Source organism: Protomyctophum bolini (assembly GCF_963924005.1).
Source record: "Protomyctophum bolini genome assembly, chromosome: 20".
Classification (NCBI taxonomy): Eukaryota; Metazoa; Chordata; class Actinopteri; order Myctophiformes; family Myctophidae; genus Protomyctophum; species Protomyctophum bolini.
The window spans coordinates 7,636,977-7,659,186 of NC_137881.1; the positions used below are offsets into that span (position 1 = coordinate 7,636,977).

General features: G+C 43.2%; 1 protein-coding gene across 1 annotated transcript in view; it reads left to right on the forward strand.

The window, feature by feature from the left end:
* The window catches only part of LOC308335086 (neural cell adhesion molecule 2-like), an 83,078-nt gene extending 64,079 nt beyond the window's left edge, over nucleotides 1-18,999 (forward strand). Inside the window, exons 13-16 of the mRNA XM_080792050.1 lie at nucleotides 747-868; nucleotides 2,711-2,885; nucleotides 14,575-14,782; nucleotides 18,759-18,999. Coding sequence (XP_080648176.1) covers nucleotides 747-868; nucleotides 2,711-2,885; nucleotides 14,575-14,782; nucleotides 18,759-18,873 — 620 coding nt within the window. The 3' untranslated portion in view covers nucleotides 18,874-18,999. The remainder of the gene's footprint in view (nucleotides 1-746; nucleotides 869-2,710; nucleotides 2,886-14,574; nucleotides 14,783-18,758) is intronic.
* Nucleotides 19,000-22,210: the final 3,211 nt, after the last annotated feature.

The following is a 22,210-nucleotide window of genomic DNA, read 5'->3' on the forward strand; positions in this document are numbered from 1 at the left end:
CGTTTCTCTGATGTGGAGTGCTTTGTAACGCATAAATGCTATAAACAAAAAGAAAATCGGCATACCATAATTATATTACCATAATATTGTTATTGTATCAAGAATGCCAGCACTCTGTATTCTCAAACTTTACATCAAAAGTTAATTAACCACATGAACCCTCGCATGCATCCAGTATAAGTGGTACTCACATGTGTTAAAAGTATCAATACTGCAATATAGGAAATAATACTCTGTTACTTTGAAGTGAGGACGCTGGCGTCGACTGTTCGCCGCTTCACCTCCCAATGTATGAATGAATGAACCATTGTAAAGCGCTTTGAGCACTTGGAAAAGCGCTATAAAAATGCAATTCATTATAAAAATGCAATTCATTTGAAATAAAGGATTTCCAATATGTACACCTGCACTCTCCTTGGTGTTGGACAACAGAGAAACCTGCCTTGAATGAAAAGTCTAAAATACAGTCAAAGCACAATTAACCCATTTTGGGGCGGGAACCCCTTTTGGTGTTAGCTATTATGTTATGCTTTAGCTATTGAAAAATAGCAGATCTACAAGCTCATAGCGCGCACAGAGCCTGTAGGTCTGCTATATTTGAAAAATCAAAGAACCACTTGACATAGAAACATAGCTTTTTCAGAAAACTGTCAGGATGTAGAAGACATTTTTTAGAATCTGATCTCAGGTCAGAATGGGTTAAGGCAATCCACACTGTCCTAACCGTGGCCTCCTTCCTTCCCCAGGAGAACCGAGCCCCCCGGCTGTCCACGGGCAGAGAGGGATGGGCAAGGCCTACCGCCTGGGTCTGGTGAAACAGGACGACGGAGGGATGCCCATCATTGAGTACATAGTCAAATACAAGACGGTGAGTATATAATATCGCACCAGCGCCACTTTAGCCGTTTTTAATATTTGGAATGCATTGTCGGGCAGCCTAAATGTGAGAGTGGGCATTTATGAAGGACCGCCATAATAACTCTGAGGGCCTCATTTATAAACATCAACGTGATTTACATCAAATAAATAAATGGCCGCCGTCACCGCAATTTTTCGGCATTCATCATTCCAGCGTGACTTTGGACTCTGACGTTCCCTATATACGCCAAAACTGACGTCTGGTCGGTAGCTGTCGTAGGCTTTGTCTACACACATTTTCTACCGTCGTAGATAAGCGGGGCCAGTATTGTCTGACCAGCTGACAGGCATCTAAACTTAAATATGTATTCACTCCTAAAATGCATAGCTATAAAACTAATAAATAATACATTGTGTAAAGCTTACATCAACGATGTGTCATATGACATTGGTAAGATATAAGATACTGTAGGAAGTGTAGATGCTTAATCATTCAGCCATTTATTTAACACTTTACTGGCTCTGTTAAAACATATGAGCGCATCTGTTTTTATTTCTGTATTTACTTCTATTTGTAAAAAAACTAAAAATGAATAAACAGAACATAAGAGTATGAGTGCATATGTGTGAGATGATTTTGACCACGGGACCGCAGCGGGACTCTGAGATCAGAGGAAACACTGAAAATTTTGATTTGGAACTAGACTCAAAGTAAAACATTTCAGATGACAAAAAACATGACTAAATGGAGTTTTATTCAAAAGACTACAACTAAATGTAAATCTAAATAAAAACGTGCTGTCCAGCTCAACAGCGGGACGGGTTAGGGACATAACTCCCCAGCAAGGCTCTTTGAAGGCCATACAGGAGAGGACGGTCAGACCAATCGTCCATAACCCAATAATCTGTGTAATAAAGCTAACCTTGAACCTTGTGTGTCTCGTATCCTGACATGAAAGGCGGTTATGGACACATCATATGATGGCACACGCGTCAAAGGCAAATTAAAGCACATGCTATGAACAGACGGTACACAACACTTACCCTGCATACATGTGCAGGACACAGGGGTGGTGTCTGGGCGCATGCACACACACACACACACACACACACATACATGCGACGGCATTCATACTGAAATGCACTCACGTATCCCGCGGGCATTGGTGTAAAGTACTCTAGTTAACTACTCCATTAAAACTCATTCACTGCCAAATTAAATAGCCTACCTACATTACCACCCAGTGCCAGGCTTGCTTCGTATTTTGCTTACCTCTGTGGTAGTCACAGAATATTCATCTCCATCGCACCCCGGACCGGTGATAATCAGAGAGCCATCTGCTGAGCCTCAGGTCTATGCCGGGTTAAGTAATGTATAGGCTACTTAAGTAACATCTTTTGGTATTTTTTGAGTGGTGCAACCACTCCTATAGACAGCTATGTGTGTGTGGGTCCCTGTGTCCGGGCACGGAAATGTGTCCGAGCACGAATATAGCGTTTATTCACCACCAAGTGTCACTGTTAGGCACAGCCTAACACGCAGACACACACAGGCCAGGGAGGAGGGCTTGTACAGTACAGTACAGTACAGTACAGTACAGTACAGTACAGTACAGTACAGTACAGTACAGTACAGTACAGTACAGTACAGTACAGTACAGTACAGTACAGTACAGTACCACTCACTTCAGACAGGTCTAATTTTAAATGCTTTTACTTCCACTGTGTGTGTGTGCTTTCAAAAGCACCTAACAGGAGGGTTTCTGATTATCTCTCTCTCTCTCTCTCTCTCTCTCCCCCTCTCTCTCTCTCTCTCTCTCTCTCTCTCTCTCTCTCTCTCTCTCTCTCTCAGGACAAGGAGGAACAGTGGATGACCAAGCTGGTTCCGGGCGCCGACGACTTCGCCATGCTGCAGCCGCTGCGGTGGAACACGCGCTACGAGGTGGAGATCACGGCGCGCAACGTCAAGGGCCTGTCGGAGCCCACCTTCTACCAGTTCTTCATGCCCCACCAACCCCACATCACAGGTATGAACTACACCCCACCAACCCCACGTCACAGGTATGAACTACACCCCACCAACCCCACATCACAGGTATGAACTACACCCCACCAGCCCCACATCACAGGTATGAACTACACCCCACCAACCCCACATCACAGGTATGAACTACACCCCACCAGCCCCACATCACAGGTATGAACTACACCCCACCAACCCCACATCACAGGTATGAACTACACCCCACCAACCCCACATCACAGGTATGAACTACACCCCACCAACCCCACATCACAGGTATGAACTACACCCCACCAACCCCACATCACAGGTATGTGAACAACACCTCACCAGCCCAAGGTCAAGGAACATTTGTCTTTGGGCTTTCACCCCTGCTGCAGCCACACACACAAAACATTAATGACAAAACAAAATACATAACAGAGACACAACATTACACAAATCATGCACACACAGTGTGGATCATCTAAACTCTCACAGTCGCTGCTGTGAGAGTTACAGAAAGTTAAAGAAAATCTAACTATACTTTAAAATCTGGTCAAACAATACAAGCCTTTCATGTCCCCTGCAGCCTTCCGTGTCCTCCTATCCCTATTAAAATATTATCCCTTAAAAAACATCTACAGGCGTGTACCAGTGGCTTGTACTACATTGTTGTTTTTGGATATTTAGTGAAGAGAGACCACAGGAAAGGCCCTACGATACAGCCCTGAGGGATTCTGTTCAACTATAGGGATTAACTGGTTGATGTGTTCATCAACTTCATAGTCATTTTAATAGTTTTATCTGCCGCTGGGAAGCTTTATTTAAATATGCAAAGTAGCTAAAGCTGTCGTGTAATTGTAGTGGAGTAGAAATTCAATATTTGCCCAGCTGACATGAAGTGAATTAGAAGTACAATATAAAAAGAATCAAGAAATGGAAGGAGTATAATTAGAAGTACATTACAGAACTATCCGAATATGAAAAAGGAAGTCTTTAGAAATAAAGACAGGGCAAGACTGACAGTATCACGCGTGTGTGTGTGTGTGTGTGTGTGTGTGTGTGTGTGTGTGTGTGTGTGTGTGTGTGTGTGTGTGTGTGTGTGTGTGTGTGTGTGTGTGTGTGTGTGTGTGTGTGTGTGTGTGCGCCTCTCTCTTGCGGTGCCATGCTGCAGTCTCTGCTAGACAATAAGGCCACCTGCTGGCTGAAAGTGGAACCACACCCATTGTATCTCATCACCAGTCAGTGAGTGAGCACTATAGAGCGTCACAGTCCCGCCCCCTACCAGGCCCAGGAAATGATTCCCCGTTCATTTTCCTCATAGACATTTCAAAAAGTATTTATTTAAAGACCTTTTGAGCGTCGTACAGATAAAAGCCAACTAAATTTTTCGGGCCGAACAAATAATTAGAACGAAGAAGAAAACGGCAGAAACGGCGGCACAAAATATTGTGTTTATTGTCACGATTTGTCACGACAAGTTGGCTTTGTAAAAGGTCTTTAAATAAATACTTTTTGAAATGTCTATGGGAAAAATGCATTGGGAATTATTTCCTGGGCCTGGCGTCGTCATGAAAGGGGGCGGGACTGCGATGCTCTATAGTGCGCTAAAAGTAGCCGATCTACAAGTTGACAACACGTCATATTAGCAAGCATAAACCGGGCTTAACTCGCTGAAACCGGGACAGAATCTTTGTCATTTTAGATTGTAGCTATTAAGCGCACATTGGTTGGCTATTCAAAAATTGCAGATAGTACAAGCTCATAGCTTGTCACTTTGTGCAGCACTATGAGCTTGAAGATCTGCTATTATTGAAAAATCATGAAAATGTGTGCAAATCTCTTTTTTTTACTTACATCAGGGGCGTCCCTGGAACAAAATAGTTTGAATTGTATTTACACTTTAAATACATAGAATTTTGGTGGCGTCCTTGACTTGGAACATTTTTGAGAACCACTTATATAGCAAAAAGATACAGCAAAAATAATATAGAAAACTGTTAGGATTGATAAGACATTTGGGTTAACCCATTCTGAACGGGAACCCATTTTGGTGTTAGCATCATGTCATGCTTTAGCTATTGAAAAATAGCAGATCTACAAGCTCATAGCGCGCCACCGAGTGGCGCGCTACGAGCTTGTAGGTCTGCTATTTTTGAAAAATCGAAGAACGACTGACATTTTTAGAATCTGATCTCAGGTCAGAATGGGTTCATCAGACCAGTGTGTGTCCAGGTGGAAACCTCGTATGAATCTGATCTCAGGTCAGAATGGGTTAATAGTTCCACAGGCACACCACGCAAATGGTCGTCTCTTTTCCTCAAACGCTGTGCTGGGGAATTGGCATCAGCGTGCCGTCCCCATAATATGTGGCGCCATGCCGATGTCAATTCAAAACACAGCGGGAATGCCGTTCTGGCGGCCCTCAGACGCTTGCACATACTGCTCTGCTCCGGCTTCTTTATTTATTTAATTTTTGGAACAAGTCCAAATGACAACCAACGCCAGTGCCTAAAAAGCCCCAGGACGAGCCTATACAATGAATAACCCATTCTGACCTGAGATCAGATTCATACGAGGTTTCCGCTGGACGCACACTGGGTCTGATTAATCCATTCTGACCTGAGATCAGATTCTAAAAATGTCAGTCGTTCTTCGATTTCTTCAAAAATAGCAGACCTACAAGCTCGTAGCGCGCCACTCGGTGGCGCGCTATGAGCTTGTAGATCTGCTGTTTTTCAATAGCTAAAGCATAACATGATGCCGACACCAAAACGGGTTCCCGTTCAGAATGGGATAATGATTGTTCGTCCCGTAGCTTTGACCCGCGATTGTCGTGAAATGTTTGGAGAAGATTGCAGTGTCCCTCGCCTGGCGTGCGAAGGATGTCGAGGCGATGTTGGACATGTCGGCTTTGCCTAACGCTGTATTCATGAGCGCAGCAGCACTGACTGTATTGTCACAGTGATGGAAAGTAACAAAGTGCATTTATTCAAGTACTGGTACTCTTGGGTACAATTTTGAGGTGCTTATTACTTTACAGAAGTATTTCCCATTTTCATTACTTTTACTTCTACTCCACTACTATCTCAGAGGCTAATATTAAGTACTTTTACACCACCACAATTATTTGAAAACTGTAGTTACTTTGTTACTTCGTAGATTTTGATTAGGCCTTTTATTACAAAACGTACAGGCTGAATTGGTATTCAGCCCCTATATGCAGTACATTACTGTATGTCCTTTTGAAAATAGCCGATCTACAAGCTCACATCTCTATTTTCAAATACTTTTTTTCAATGACAGATGGACTCAATATACAATAACAGACCTCTGTCTAATCAAATGCTCAGACCACCTGCTCATATCGATCTGCGCTGATTGATTTTGTGTCTCAACATGGCAGCCATGTAAACAAATACACCATGGTGCTTTAATTACCCTGTGCAAATAGAATGCAGTCAGAGACTAAACTGTGGCTGTATGGACGAGCAGGTAAATTGTTAGAAACGGTACAGCATTACAGCATTGTTTGCCTCCCTGACAGTGCAAATGAAAAGCAGGCTACGTATATGGGAGGTAATGAGGAAGAATTAAGTGTATTTGAGGCCGTGCACGCAGAGCCTGCACAGTCTAAAATCAATGTGAAACTCTCCAATTATGTCCTGAATATGAACCTCGTGCTGGCAGAAGCAGGGGTGGACTTGGCCACAGGACGTACCAGGCATATGCCCGGTGAGCCCAGCCTCTGGTGGGCCGGTTTGGGCCAAATGTTAAATTAGTTTGTCTGTTGGTTGTGTATCATTTATGTTGTACTGTAAATGTGGTGCTGATAACCCATTCTGACCTGAGATCAGATTCATACGAGGTTTCCACTGGACAACACACTGGTCTGATGAACCCATTCTGACCTGAGATCAGATTCTAAACAATGTCAGTCGTTCTTCGATTTTTCAAAAATAGCAGACCTACAAGCTCGTAGCGCGCCACTCGGTGGCGCGCTATGAGCTTGTAGATCTGCTATTTTTCAATAGCTAAAGCATAACATGATGCTATAACACCAGAATGGGTTCCCGGTCAGAATGGGTTAAGGGCTTGTATCACTTTTCCACCATCGCGCTCCGAAAATAGTCTAAAATCTATTCACAACGTGAACACAGAATTCACAGAATGTCACAGCGTGACACGTTGTGAGCTTGTAGCTCTGCTATTTTGGGCACACAGCTATGAGTATAAAAAATCAGGCATTTCAATGTCATTATGGCCCCCACCAATTAAAAATATACTTTACACATAAAACTAGACTAAAATCTAAAACATTTCAGATGACTAAAACTAAATAGAAATTTGCTGTATGCACTAATTCAGTTGTCTCGGTAGCTATAGGTATTTTAGAAGTGCGTTGGAGGACAGGTGAAAGGATTAGTTTATTTTTGCAATTATCTCTACAATGCAGAGTTTCGTATCTTGTCATTTTGTCAAACAAGGATTCTAAGGCGTTTGTGTGTGTGTGTGTGTGTGTGTGTGCGTGCGTGTGCGTGTGTTTTAACTACCATTATTTAAGCTATAGCTGTCACTTTGCAAAGGGGTAGTTGCCAGGCTTTTCAAACTAAAGATGTGTGGAAATGAAACCTGTGAAATGGTTCCCTGGGCTGCTTGACAGATCTGTACCAAACGCACACCGTGCACTTCCTGCGTGTGGAGATAAGCTACTTTTATTTTGTTTTTAGCTTAAAGGCCTAACAGACAGTCTGTTGTATAAGCCAACAAGCCAACACATACTGTCGACGGCTTTCTTTTGTACAGTCATCGCAGAGATTAGCTCGGCAACCAGGGGGCAGGAAGCGGCGCTCTTCACGGCATATCTAGCATATCCCAAGGCAGGGGATGACAAGGGAAAGAACACAAAAGAACGGACTCGTGTCCTCTGGAAGAACGTCCCCGTCAAGTTAACTTAGGGAGAACTAGGGCTGCTACTATCCAATATCGTTCAGTGATTTTGCTGTCAATTTCCCTTCAGTAAATTTCAAAAACATCTTTTTTTTATACCTATAAATTAATGACTGATTGATTATTTTATGAAATGATTAACTATTGTTAATAATAATCGGTTAAATCAATTAGCTGTTATACACCCATGCAGTTTGGTTACGATCTCTCAGGGTCCTGACTGAGATGAGAGAGCACATCGTTCTAGCCATAGACATAAAAAGGTACTTGGGACTTGTCAGAATCTAGGGTGCGCTCTATTTGCACTCATCTGTGTCCGGGAAGCTGTGTGTACCAGAAGTGGCACTTGAGTGGCAGCGTGCCATGTACTGTACTGTATGCCTCCGCCATTACTGGATTTCAATATAGTGGCCTCTATAAGATTACATGTCGCTCCAATGAACTGATGAGGTATTGTTGTGTTGGAGGTTCATATATCTATGGTTCTAGTCAGAGACAGATCTGTACCGTGTCACTGGTAAGCAGGTCTCTGAATAGAGCGCAGCAGTCCCGCCCCCTCTCAGAAAAGCGAGTGGCCCAGGAAATAAAACCCCAATGCATTCTTTCATCGGCACTTCGAATATAATTTATTTAAAGACGGTTACGCCGCGGACAAAGCCAATTCGGATCATGACAAATCATGACAATGAACACAATGTTTTGGGACGATCAAATAATTTATAAGACGAAAAACAAAACAAATAGTGTTGTCTCCTGCCTTTATTTTCTTCTTTCTAATGATTTGATCGTCCCAAAACATTGTGTTCATTGTCATGATTTGTCATGATCCGAATTGGCTTTGTCCGCGGCGTAACCGTCTTTAAATAAATTATATTCGAAGTGCCGATGGAAAAATGCATTGGGGTTTCATTTCCTGGGCCACTCGCTTTTCTGAAAGGGGGCGGGACTGCTGCGCTCTATTGTCCACAGCCCTCCTCTGAGACAGAGTGAGTAGAGTAGTATTTTAAGTTTGGAAAACTCAAGAGTAAGGTATGAGGTTAGGCTATACCTGGAAAAAATGACCACTGGAGAACAGTGGAAGGAGGCAAGCAAGGAGTCATGGTGGCGAAGGTGGAATTCAAATAGCCTACCTAGTGGGCTCATCTCCAAAGTTACATGAATTGCGGAGGAGAGGTGGAGCAGAGAGTGCATGGCAGGGTGGAACGGATAGATGGAACGTGTCAGGAGTTATTTGTGACAGAAGGGAAGATGCAGAAGACGGTATATAGTGAGATCAGTCACGCAGTAGCCTGGGGCTTGGAGTAGGCAAAACGCTGACAAAGACAGGAGGCAGAGCCGACGGTGGCATTATGCTAAGAATGCCATTAGGGACAAGCAGGGACAGGATCACACTCACTGTTGATTTTCCTCGATTAAAACCGATGACGATTAATGTTCGTCGAATACCTTTTTTTCCACTGATGAGAACGAATTAAAAACTATTACAAAAACTAAGCTATGGTGACTAAAACTAAGACTAAATACTACATTGGAGGGTCGACCCAGTTTAGTGGTTTTGGGCACTACTCAATTAAGAGAGCATGCGGTTGAGATGGGTTGGACGACTCGTGCAGAGGAGGCAGGGATGAGCATATAGACATAGGAGATACGCTATTTTCAAATGGCAGAAATGTATGGCTGAAGTGGTTTAATGTATGTTTTGGAATAATAATCCAAATCTACAAAGTAACTAAATAAATAATAATAATAACAATAACAATAATAATAATAACTAAAGTTGTCAAATAAATGTAGTGGAGTAAAAGTGCAATAATACTGAGATGTAGTGGAGTAGAAGTAAAAGTAGCCTACACTACGTACAGTAAGTACACTACTAAGTGTCAATCTGGGGGTCCTGGACATGAAAAAGTTTGGGAACCACTGCCGTAGCTCATGTGTAGCTGGCGGCTCGCCCCCCACCCCCCTGCAGAGGGTGCCGTGTCATTAGTCAGAAGGTTCATTGTTCCGAAATTACTATCCCTAACCTAAACATCACCGCAAGCACGGGAGCAGTGCATGTTCACCAACCTTAATGCATGTTCGGATAACGGGACTTGGGATCTATGTGGGCAGTTCCCCTGCAGGGCTCCTGTGTTCACACAGAGATGTAAGGCTAAAACAGACAAAGGAAGAGAGGTGTGTTTGTGTGCTTGTAATTTCCTCACCTCCTGCAGTGCGTTACCACAGAGACATTTATGCCGCCGTGGCGGTAGAGAGTGTTATTGCCTCTGTCATTACCGCAGCGGATAAATTGCCTGTGAGGTTGTGTGTGTGTGCGCTGCTTCTCAAACAGGGGAGAAAACGAGGCCCGGCTAACGGTGAGCTTAAGGCGGTTCACTTTGATTGGCTGTCCTTTCTTGTTAGCGTAGCGGGCGGAGTTGTGTTGCATCATGGGAGATGGGGTGGGGGTGTGGTGGGGGTGCAGCGGAGGGGGGGGGAGAGAGAGAGAAAGAGAGAGAGAGAACAAGCTTTTTGCTTAATGTGTTTGTTTGAAGAGGAGTAACCGCCAAGAGCTGTTCAGCTAATAAGGCAATAAAGAATAGAGAGCTACGTAAAGAACTGTAGCACTAGCAGGTAATAAACAATAGAACTGTATGGAACGATTACTCACTCATTCATTACTGTTTCCCTTTCTTTTGTTAACTCCCTCTCCCACTTCCTCTCTCTCTCTCTCTCTCTCTCTCTCTCTCTCTCTCTCTCCTTCTCTCTCTCTCCCCCTCTCCCTCCACCCTTCTCTCTCCCTTTCTCTCTCGCCCCCTCACCCCCCTCTCTCTCCCTCTCCCTTTCTCCTCACAACACTTGTATAAACACAGTATAAAGTAGGGCATTAGAAACCTAAAAAAACATGAATTGTGGAGATCAACAGCACTGATGGCAAATGGTGTGGGCAGGACGCACATTTGGGGCCCCCTAGACCCTGTCCCCTGTACTACATTATGTTTACCTCCCAAAACACCAAAGTGTAATAGTGAAACTGGTCATGTAAGCATGTTTCCTTTCAGATTAATGCATATTGACCCTTTCAGGCCTTCTATCTCTTGAGCATCCAGCAAGAAAACATATTTTTGTTTATCCTCCATTAGCCCATTTCACCATTAGCCTTCAGTTACTCCCCTCGCCTCCCCTCCTATAACAGCTCCTCTGCTTTGTGTGAGAATATAAGTGTCATTGATTGAAACGTTGCCCATGGCGAGGTTTCAATTAGCTCTTCCTTCCTCTGGTCCTCATGGAAAAGAGAAGCTTTTCGTCTGACATCCTCTAAAACCCATTTGTGGGTCACGGACCAATTTGTATGGGCCATGACTCGAGTAAAAATCCCATTTTCTTTACAACAATTGTATTTCGGAATACAGATTTTTTTTGGTTTAAATAAAGTATTTAAAATAATTGTATCCATTTTAACAAGCAAATCTATGAAATCCCATGAATAAAAAAAGTTAATAATTAAGAAGTAGTGAAACTAGATACAAGCTTGCAACGCAGCACATAATGGTATGCGTTATTTTTGTGTGAGCCGCACAATAATGTAATCAAAGCTCTTTGTGAGATGTCCAGAAAGGCTCTTAATGGTAAATTATGGCAGCAAATCCAAATGAATGCTTTTTATCTCTTCCCATTAACCATCTGCACTCATTTGTTTCCATTGTACAAACTATAAAAAAGCAATGCAATGGAAAAAACGATGGGTACATACATTACATTGGTCATCTCTGTGACATCAGTGATTCTCAACCAGTGGTCCGGGGACCACCAGTGGTCCTTGAAGGCATTCCCCCATGTTAATTAACCCATTCTGAACGGGAACCCGTTTTGGTGTTTAGCATCACGTTATGCTTTAGCTATTGAAAAATAGCAGATCTACAAGCTCATATCGCGCCACCGAGTGGCGCGCTACGAGCTTGTAGGTCTGCTATTTTGGAAAAATCGAAGAGCGACTGACATTTTTAGAATCTGATCTCAGGTCAGAATGGGTTCATCAGACCAGTGTGTGTCCAGTGGAAACCTCGTATGAATCTGATCTCAGGTCAGAATGGGTTAATCAGACCAGTGTGTGTCCAGTGGAAACCTCGTATGAATCTGATCTCAGGTCAGAATGGGTTAAGAACCGCTGCATTACCGTGTTTTCATTTCTTCGTCGTGTTCAGGAGTCGGGTCAATTGACTGCTTATTTGGTGCTACGTCAGCTTTGCCAGGCTTTGCCCCCCCTGGCAAAGCTGAGTTGCTTGTTTGCGAGATTAACTGCAGACAGACACACAAACTCACAGAGCGAGTGAAAACGAAATCATTTGGCCTGGCCAAGATAATAAAACACAGAGGTAAAAGCTTTGCGGATTAAACTAGCAGCCATTTAACCCATTCTGACCTGAGATCAGATTCATATGAGGTTTCCACTGGACACACACAGGTCTGATTAACTCATTCTGACCTGAGATCAGATTCTAAAAATGTCAGTCGTTCTTCGATTTTTCAAAAAATAGCAGACCTACAAGCTCGTAGCGCGCCACTCGGTGGCGCGCTATGAGCTTGTAGATCTGCTATTTTTAAATAGCTAAAGCATAACATGATGCTGAACACCATAATGGGTTCCCGGTCTGAATGGGTTAATGAAATCACAAAATCAATCAAGTGCACAGTGCAAGTAAAATATATTGATACAAATATTCTTTTAAGTAAACTAAATGACAATTACTTTTAACCAAATACTTAACCAAATACATACAGCAAGAACATTATTCTTAATAAAACATTGAAATCTATTTAAAGTTGTCATTTTTTATTAAAACGAATTAAAACTTTTAATGTTACATGTTGGCATAATGTGCTTTGTTTGTTTGTCACCATAGCAAACCCTAACCTCTACCTAAGTGTAATATTGCTTGCACTAAGAGCTTGTAAATGGTAATGGTGCATTTATATAGTGCCTTTATCCAAGGCGCTTTACATACGTAGTGTGCATTACATTCACCCATTCATATACCGGTGGCGGAGGAAACCATGCAAGGCACCAACCTGCACATCACTTGTAGCTTGTAGATGATAAAGCAAACATTTTTTAACTTGTACGGCTAAGTACTTGACGTGAACGTTTTTTGAGATGGGGAACCACTGATATAGATTCATACATTTTTCGATTTAGAAGACATTTGTCTTAATGGGTTAATGAAGTTGAAGTCTGACCGAGGTCTAACTTTTACTGGAATCTCATCAGAGTTTCGCTCTGCGCTTCAAGCACTTCCTCTTCTTATACCAGCAGATAAGATTTAATGACGATGTTTACTTATCTCTGGAGCTCGGCCAGACGAACGTCCGCCCACTCCTCTTCGGAAATTAAATGCTCAATTATCGAGCGCTCAGGAAATATTCCCCTCCTTGCGGTCGTTAGCGGTTCTGTTATCCCACAAAGCATTAGCACCGCTAACTTTACCGATCAATGAGTGCCCATGCAGTCATCATCAATTGAGCGGCGAGCCACCTCAGATCTAATCGAGCGCAGTCAATGGGTGCTCAGGCTGTAATGAGCTGATATTGTCACCGAGGTTCTGCATATGAATGGCTCCCAGTTCAGTATGTTGGACGACTAGCATTAGCAAGAACACTGAATAGGCTAATGCTGTGTGTGTGTGTGTGTGTGTGTGTGTGTGTGTGTGTGTGTGTGTGTGTGTGTGTGTGTGTGTGTGTGTGTGTGTGTGTGTGTGTGTGCGTGTGCGTGTGCGTGTGCGTATTGTCTTATACTGTACCGTGTGAATGAGGCCTAAAAAAACAACCAAACATTTGCTTGATTGGTGTTTGATACGTGTGAATGAGGCCTTGACCAACCAAAAGCTATTTTCGTGCTCGGACAGACACAGCAGCCAGGAACAGACCCAGGGACCCACATAGCTGTCTATAGGAGTTGTTTGCACCACTCAAGAAATAAGGATTAGTCAACACAGAAGCTAATTTGGCTCCACAAGCAGGAAAAGGACGGGCGAGTAATGGATGAGGTGAGTGAAGGTAGTAGCGTGGATTCTCTGTGGCCCGTTGGGCCGGCCCGGCTCAGACAGAGTGGCATTACTGTTGTTTAATGCAGCCGGCTCCCAGGATTCTATTAGAGAGATTGATGGCAAGCCCTCTGTCACAGACCAGGATGCAGCAGTCTCTCTCTCTCTCTCTCTCTCTCTCTCTCATTCTCATTCTCTCTCTTTCTCACACACACACACACACACACACACACACACACACACACACACACACACACACACACACACACACACACACACACACACACACACACACACAAAAAAGTGTGTTTCTATAGAACAATAGTGTAGGCCTACACACTCATATAGGACTGTGTTACACGTGCTTGTAGGTCGGCTGTTTTCGTCACTGTCACCATGCAACGCATACATTAGGGTGATTAGGCCTCATACTAGGGTAGGTTTTCACCAAAATGAAGGGAAACACTCTGACCATGTCTGAAGGTTCAACTCTTCGGCAGACACATCATGAACTGCATGGTTTCAGACAGTTAGTTGCTCAGATACACAGTAGTCTGCGGTTGTGAAACAATATTGATCCACTCTGCCGCAGCTACAATAAAATACCGTCCCTTCCATTCACATTCACAGCTGTTGGGGCAAAAATAATAAGAATAAGAATGATAATACTGTGTTTTCTGTCTTTCTGTGCGTGCGTGCGTGTGTGCGTTGCGTGCGTGCCCGTGTGTTTCCCTGTCTCAGCAGAGTCTCTGTTCAGCGGGCTGGGTCTGGGGGTGGTGGTGGGGCTGAGCGTGGGAGCGGTGCTGCTGCTCCTGGTGCTGGTGGACGTCAGCTGCTTCTTCCTGCGCCAGTGCGGTCTCCTGATGTGCATCGCACGCACGCTGCGCAGCAAGAAGACCAGCACCAGCGGCAAGGGCAAGGAGATGGAGGAGGGCAAGGCGGCCTACCTGTGAGTATATATATATATTATTATTCTGCCTGTGCCTGTCGTAGGGCCGATTCATACTACCTATTTTAGAGCCGAATAAAAGTCGGTTCGGCTCTGTAGAGCCTACAATGTGACGTCATTTGAGGTTCGGGGGGCGCGGGTACCGTCCTAAAGTCGTCTCTTCAGTGCTACTGAAAATACACACGTGACGGTTCATTCAGGATGTGGTCTGCGGCATTTTGAAATTGGGCTAAACAGTCAGTTGAAACCAATGGGAACCGGTGCAGAATTCCTGGTTTTCGTGGTTAGTTTCATTAAACAGTTGTTTTATCGACTTTTCCGTTTTTTAAAGGTCAGCTGACTACTTTGAAGGGCTCGCGCCAAGCGCGTTAGCTCGGTATAAACAAGGGTTGGCGCCCCGAAATACACGTACTGTATGTGTTGCTCTTCTCTCCGGTTCCTTTTCGTTCCCCGCTTTTATCTCTTATGTTGCTGCTGTTTTTACAGTTCCCAACACTGAGATGAGATATACTTTATTGCCCCACGAGGGGAAATTTGTCTTGGGCAAAAGTGCAGTAGTACATCAACGTTTTTTTAAACAGACAGACAATACACAATAGACAATACACAATAGACAATACACAATAGGAGCACTATACACTACAACACTACAATACTTCACCACAGTGTTGCTGTAGGACGAAGAAAAATCATAAAATGTAGGTTCCGTTACTTCCGTAATGTCCGTAAACATTGGGCCACGCCTCAAAATACCTGCATGTGTGTCTCAAAGGATACACCTAGCTCTGGTTTCCGTTTTTTCATTCTGTACAAAAGCGTCAATGAATGTGAGTTGTGAGAAGTGTGGGCGTAAGAATACAAGATGTATGTTAAACGCAACAATGGAAGTGGAACCACCTTAGAGTGGAAATCTTTGAAAACGCTACGCCTGGCGTCCATGTATAAAATAGGAAGGAATCGGCAAAACGCTGATGGCAAACAAATGCCAAGTCTGTTCGTTCCCCGCCACAATCAGACTGCTGCTCTTAAAAAGTGCCATAATAATAGGGCCATAATTACTAATCATTGTGTTTGTGTGTCTGCATCTCTACACAAGTATTATTATTGTCTACGACGAGCTGACAGGTATAGGCCTGGAGGCGGAGACTGTCTGTCCGTGTGTGCACAATTACTTAATCATGCTGGACTGATCGGTGTCAAACATTGCATGCAAACTCCCAGTAAGCAAAGGAAGGTTCAAGGTTCAAGTTTATGTAGTGTCCCCGAAGGGCAAATTGGGTTGCAGCATAGACAGTACATTAAACAATGAATGAAACAGTACAAACAAACAAACAAACAGTTCACATAGCGGATACCAGAGTACAGAGGTGCACACAACCATTAAAGTGCAGGCGTTTAAAGTGCTATGCGATAGGTCATAAAAGTGCGTGTGCATAGACATAGGCACGAGATAATACAGTAAAAGTGGAAGTGCTCATCATAAGGTTATATCCTCGATCTACCCACAGCAGCATTCAGTGTGTGAATAGAGACCGGGACAAAGACACTCCATATAGCCTCATTTGTGGCGCTACACCACTTTTGACCTATAGCTCTTGAACCTGCAGAGATCGATTATGAGATCGTACAATCAATGTAGGCCACCCCCATTTCCATCTAAGTAAAAATACACTGAGAAGAGATGTAATGTGGAAAAGAGATTGCTTTAGTTTGTTTAGTTTTGCCTGGTTAATTTATTTTCTTTACCTATTTTTGTTTAAATTAATCAATGAATGAATTAGTGTGTCATTTTTTTTGTATGTACTTTGTCACATTTTAATTCATAACAATTTTTGTCATTTAGGTTAATTGTTGTTTTTGTCTTTGGCATGTGTGTGAATGTGTATTCTATTGGTTCTTTAATTGTTTTGCTTGTAAGTTTTGTTTAATTGCACTTTTTTTTTTAAAACAGTCAGTGATTAATGGGGATCTAAAATAAAGAGCCATTTAGCATTTTCTTCAAAACACACTTTCTTTCTACTGCTGCTTCAGATTTTGACTGACTTGTGACATGACCCTTTCTGGCCTGCCAGAGTTCTAGTTCGTCACAATGGTAGACAATTTGAACTGGCGGCCGGCTTGAGCAATATGTCTACTAGACATATTGCTCAAGCCAGGCCTCCAGTCATAAAGAAACATGTCACTTGTCAAAACTTGAGTTTTTTTTCTCCCAAGCAATGGCCTGTGTGAATCTAACATCGCCAGCGTCCAGTGGGTCTTCCTGCAGTGGACAGGCTATCCATCCTCATGTCTTTTCACACTGGTGTTTGATGATGATGGCCGTTTTGATCTCACCCTGCTGAAGTTGTACTCTGAGACAGCTTTGGAAAGAGTCATGCATTAAGGAGATGGAAATGTTTGCTTTCTATCTAGTGTTGATTTTGTAAAAAAAACAAACTAAGGCGAAAAATGTTCGTTAACTACCTTTTTTTCACTTAGGAAAACTAAATAAAAACTAAGCTATGATGACTAAGACTAAATATACTGACAATTTCGTCAACAAATAAAAACTAGACTAAAATATTATGGAGGGCCTAGTGAAGAAGAGATCCAGTAGAACAAAAAAACTTTTTATGTCATTTTATGCTTTGTTGCATGCTGAAAATACCAGCTCTACAAGCTCACAACACATCGCAACGCAGAAAGGTTTTGAGCACCACTGATATATAGCAACATGGTTTTTTTTCAGGAAACTGATTTAGTCTTCTCTTTCAATATTTCTATTGGTATTTAAAACAATGATAAACATGCATTACATTACAAAGACAAAAAGGAAACAAAAAAGAAAAGAAAAAGACAGAATCAACAACATGCCAGCAAATAGTAATACAGAAAAAGTAACAGTCACGTATACTCTCATCATACAGTTTAACTTATTCTCATACAGTTGTCACACCCATACCTATTACTCTTTTACATTCTTCTTTTAAAAACCTTGCAATAGGTGACCATGCAGTCTCTAACAAAGTCAGCAAGAGTGCCTCTTAATACGATAACCTCTCCATTGGCAGAATCGACATGAGTTTTTCATACCATCATTTTATGTCAGGGGCATCGATCCTCATCTAACCATTTTTGTAAGTAGGCCTATATAGGGCTATTCGTAAAATGTATCTATACCTTAATTCAGAATCAGAATCTAAGCCCAGTACCAAGTTCATTGGGTTTAAATTAATCCTGAATCCTGATCTCAAAAACGTTCAAAATCTCCCTTTGAACACTTAACCAATATGTTGTAATTTTACAGCATGACCACATCAAATGGCTATATGTATCAGCACTGCTTTTACATGTTAAGCACTGCCCAGAATAAGTTGGATCATATTTATATATAGCTGGAGTTACATGTACAGTAACCTGTGAATGATCTTGTATTGTGTCTCAGGAGTTCTGTTGGAACATGTCATTTGTTTTGCATTTTAATGGCATTCTGCCAGATGGCCAGCAGATGGTGCTCCATGCCAGACGTTTTTTAATAACCTCTCCCAAAAGCTACCATGTTTGCACCAGTTCGAAACGGAACTGAAAGTCGGCCAGGGTAACAGTGATATGGGACCTGGGTATTAAATCAATCATAACTAAATCAAATGAAGCTTTAATCAAGCGCTGAATATCTGAATATTTCTTTCAGATTATGAGCCATAATGCAAATAAAGACGGCTTGTGTTGCGTGCACGGGTGTGCACGTGGGAATTTTGCTACAACATGCTAACGTGATGATAATCAATCGCTGATTAACGTGGATTAAACAAAACTCGTCCTTACGGGCCTGGCAAGATTCTTTTCCACTTTTTATCATCAATTTGGCACCCAAAATCCTGTTTTACTACCTATATCGGGGGTCTGATTTAGTCTTAATGGGTTTACGAAAACCGAAATAAAAAGACTGAACTCATCTCCATGTCATGTCATGCCGTGTTTCCTGTTTTTGACACAGGAAGCTACCGCTGAAGGAGGAGAACGGAAAGGAAACCCTGAAGCCGGACATGATGGAGATCAAAGTGCACAGTGACAACAGCATTCACACAAAGGTGGACCACGGCATCGCATAGGAGGCCCACAACGCCCCATATATACACACGAAACCCACAGAACGTGCAAGCGTAGGTGCTCGGACACTGCTTTCCTTCCACTACATGTTAACGAATGCAGCCGATCTCACCGGCCGCACACGAAAGGTCTGCTAAGATAATTATTAGGTACAGTAGGTATAATATACTACAGCCTGGCCAGTTCTATGATATGCGATCCGTTACTTAATAAGACAGCTGTCTATAAGCGCCAGGCGGATCTCTTATAAAGTTAACGTGAATGGTATAATACAATTATTTCATTGCATTGTAGTGACTTGTGATTCGAGTGGACTCGGTGGGTCCCGAGTTCGTTGGTCCGAGACCGAGTCAACTTATGGGCCAGACCAAGACGAGGCCGAGTAAATGAAAATTGTGGACTCGAGACCGGACTGTACTACAACACTATATTTAGAGTTGGGCCAGGGGTTAACGAGAACGTTCACACAATAAAGCGCATGGAGGTCTCCTGAGTGAGGGGTCCGTGAGAATGGCTGAATTCGTTAACCCATTCTGACCTGAGATCAGATTCATACGAGGTTTCCACGGGACACACACTGGTCTGATGAACCCATTATGACCTGAGATCAGATTCTAAAAATGTCAGTCGTTCTTCGAATTTTTCAAAAATAGCAGACCTACAAGCTCGTATCGCGCCACTCGGTGGCGCGATATGAGCTTGTAGATCTGCTATTTTTCAATAGGTAAAGCATAACATGATGCTAACACCAAAATGGGTGCCCGGTCAGAATGGGTTAAAGGAGAATTTTGGACTAACTAGAAGGCTTACCTTTATTTGTAGTTGTTACGTCCCCACCAAAGAGGTCCAGGTGTTATTTTGTGCAAAAGCACATTATTGTCTTTTTCCCCTACCATATGGGGGGTTGGGTTTTAGTGCTGATTCTTATTTCCATCGGAATAAGTAGTAAAGTGTGCCGCTTGGGATACTATTTACATTATGAAGAGAGGATATATTTAAAAACAAATTGAGTGATGGAAATAAGCGAATAGCACTAAAACCCAACATCCAAATTCAATTCAATTCAATTCAATTCAATTCAATTCAATTCAATTCAATTCAATTCAATTCAATTCAATTCAATTCAATTCAATTCAATTCAATTCAATTCAATTCAATTCAATTCAATGAGGTCTTATGGTAGGGGAAATAGCCAACAATGCGCTTTTGCACAACATAACACCTGGACCTCTTTGGTGGGGACGTAGCAACTACAAATAAGGGTAAGAAAGCCTTCTAGGAGTGAAATTCTCCTTTAACATGGAGCGGAAGAAAAGCAGCGTCCGTACACCTATGCTTGCGTGTCCTGTGGATTGAATGCGTTCCCCCCCCCCCTCCTCCCCTCCTCCCCAACCCTTGCCACCAAAAGAACACTTGGGAGCTGCCCCCCCCCCCACCCACCCATCCCTCCCTGTTTGGTACTAAAACTTGAATGTTTCTGAATAGTTCCTCCCCGACATAAACCAACAACAGTAGGGCATTGAGCAGTAACATGTGCGGCTTCTACAACTGCTGTATACTGTGTGTATTCTGTATGGTCTCTTAAACATAGCATCTGTGGACGACAGTCACTGGCTGATTGTATATTATTACTTTTGTGGAAGGGGCTTATTTCATGCTGTTTATTCCAACACATTACCACACCCGTGACAGCTTGGGGGGGGAGGGGCGAGGATTCGACCACATGCATCACCCAAGTTTTTACAGCGACAGGATCCCCCTCTGTATCAGATAATGACGCGACGGGGGCTGTCCTGTCCCATTGCATGCTGACGGATGATTTTAATTTGTTTGTTTTATCATTTCACATATTTCTACAGCGGTAAGACATTACATGTAGTGTCTTTCCTTTGTTTTCTTTGCTTTTTTATTTGTACCACGATTTTCTTTTAAACCATTTTGTTCACCCAGTGTCAATGTAATCCTGGGCGCTACACTCCCTCTGCCAACCTGGGGAGAGCAACGGACTGACCACACCCTCCATGAGCCCAAGCCGCTTCTTTTCACCTGACAGGGGGGAGTTTCCCCAGTTGGACGTTGCACGTGGAAGGAACACGTTATTCCAACCAGTTCCTTTCCCCTCCATCAGGCGCCCCGGCTGGCCAGGGGTAGGCAGTATAGAGACCAGGATTACTGCATGCTTTTTTGACACGGGGAGAACATGCAAACTTCACACAGAAAGGCCCTTTTTCCAACCCCACCTAGGGTATGGGCGCTGATGACACAGAGGAGAGAACACGCCCCCAGCGTCCCCAGCGGGAATCGAACCCAGGACCTTCTAGCTGTGACGCGACGGCGCTATACGACTGCGCCGCCGTGCCCCCTGTAGGCATTTTCATTGGACAAACATGAACATTGCAAAGCGACACGACAGGGGAGTGCCGTCTCGGCAAACGGGTGACGGCGACGCAACTGGTGCTTTTGCCCCAGCTCGTCACTACAGTGAGAATATGTTGCTTGATACAGTTGACTTTCATCATTTATGAAGTTCATAACTTTTGTCGTGTATGTGATGAAGTTATACTGCCCCCCCTCGTCATGGCTCACTCAAAGCCCAACAACCCTAAGCACTTATCAAACACAACAAGCTTGTATAAAGACGCACTGGTGCCCCCCCCACCCCCCAAGCTCATATTGTACTGCTGATTCTGGGGTGCAAAAGTTGGTTAGACATACTAACAGTTTGACAGGCATTAGTCAGACAACAACATGTCTCCCGACATGATGCGTGGCATGTTACAACTAACCCGTGGCTGGATTAAAACTCACCCGTGGCTCCCGACGTGTGTGGCCGGTTACAGCTAACCTGTGGTCTTAGTTTAAAAAACAAACACGTGGCTTGCGCACATCCAGTTCCTCGCTGGTGCTGGACAAAAGGTGTTTATTAATATTTAAAACACCGACATTCTTCTGGACATAACGTTTCGGCCGTGAGCTGCCTTCATCAGGTGACATCTGATGAAGTTCCGTTTTAAATTATAATAAACACTGTTGGAGCTGAGGCTTCTCGGGTTAAAACTTACCCATGGTTCCCGACACGTGTGGCAGTTTAAAACTAACTTCATGTAAGGTTAGGTTTAGGGTTGGGTTTTGCGTAGGGTGTCGGACTAAAGCCTGTCGGACTGTTATTATGTCGGACCAAACACATGCACCCGCTGAATGTTTCCTTTTGTCATAATAATGAAAGAAAATTAGTCTTTTGTTTCCATGCTGCTTTTACCTGAAGTAGCCCAGCTATCCAACTAGCTGTCAGAGAGGGGAAAAACTACAGCAAACAACCGGTCAAATGGGCTCGATGAG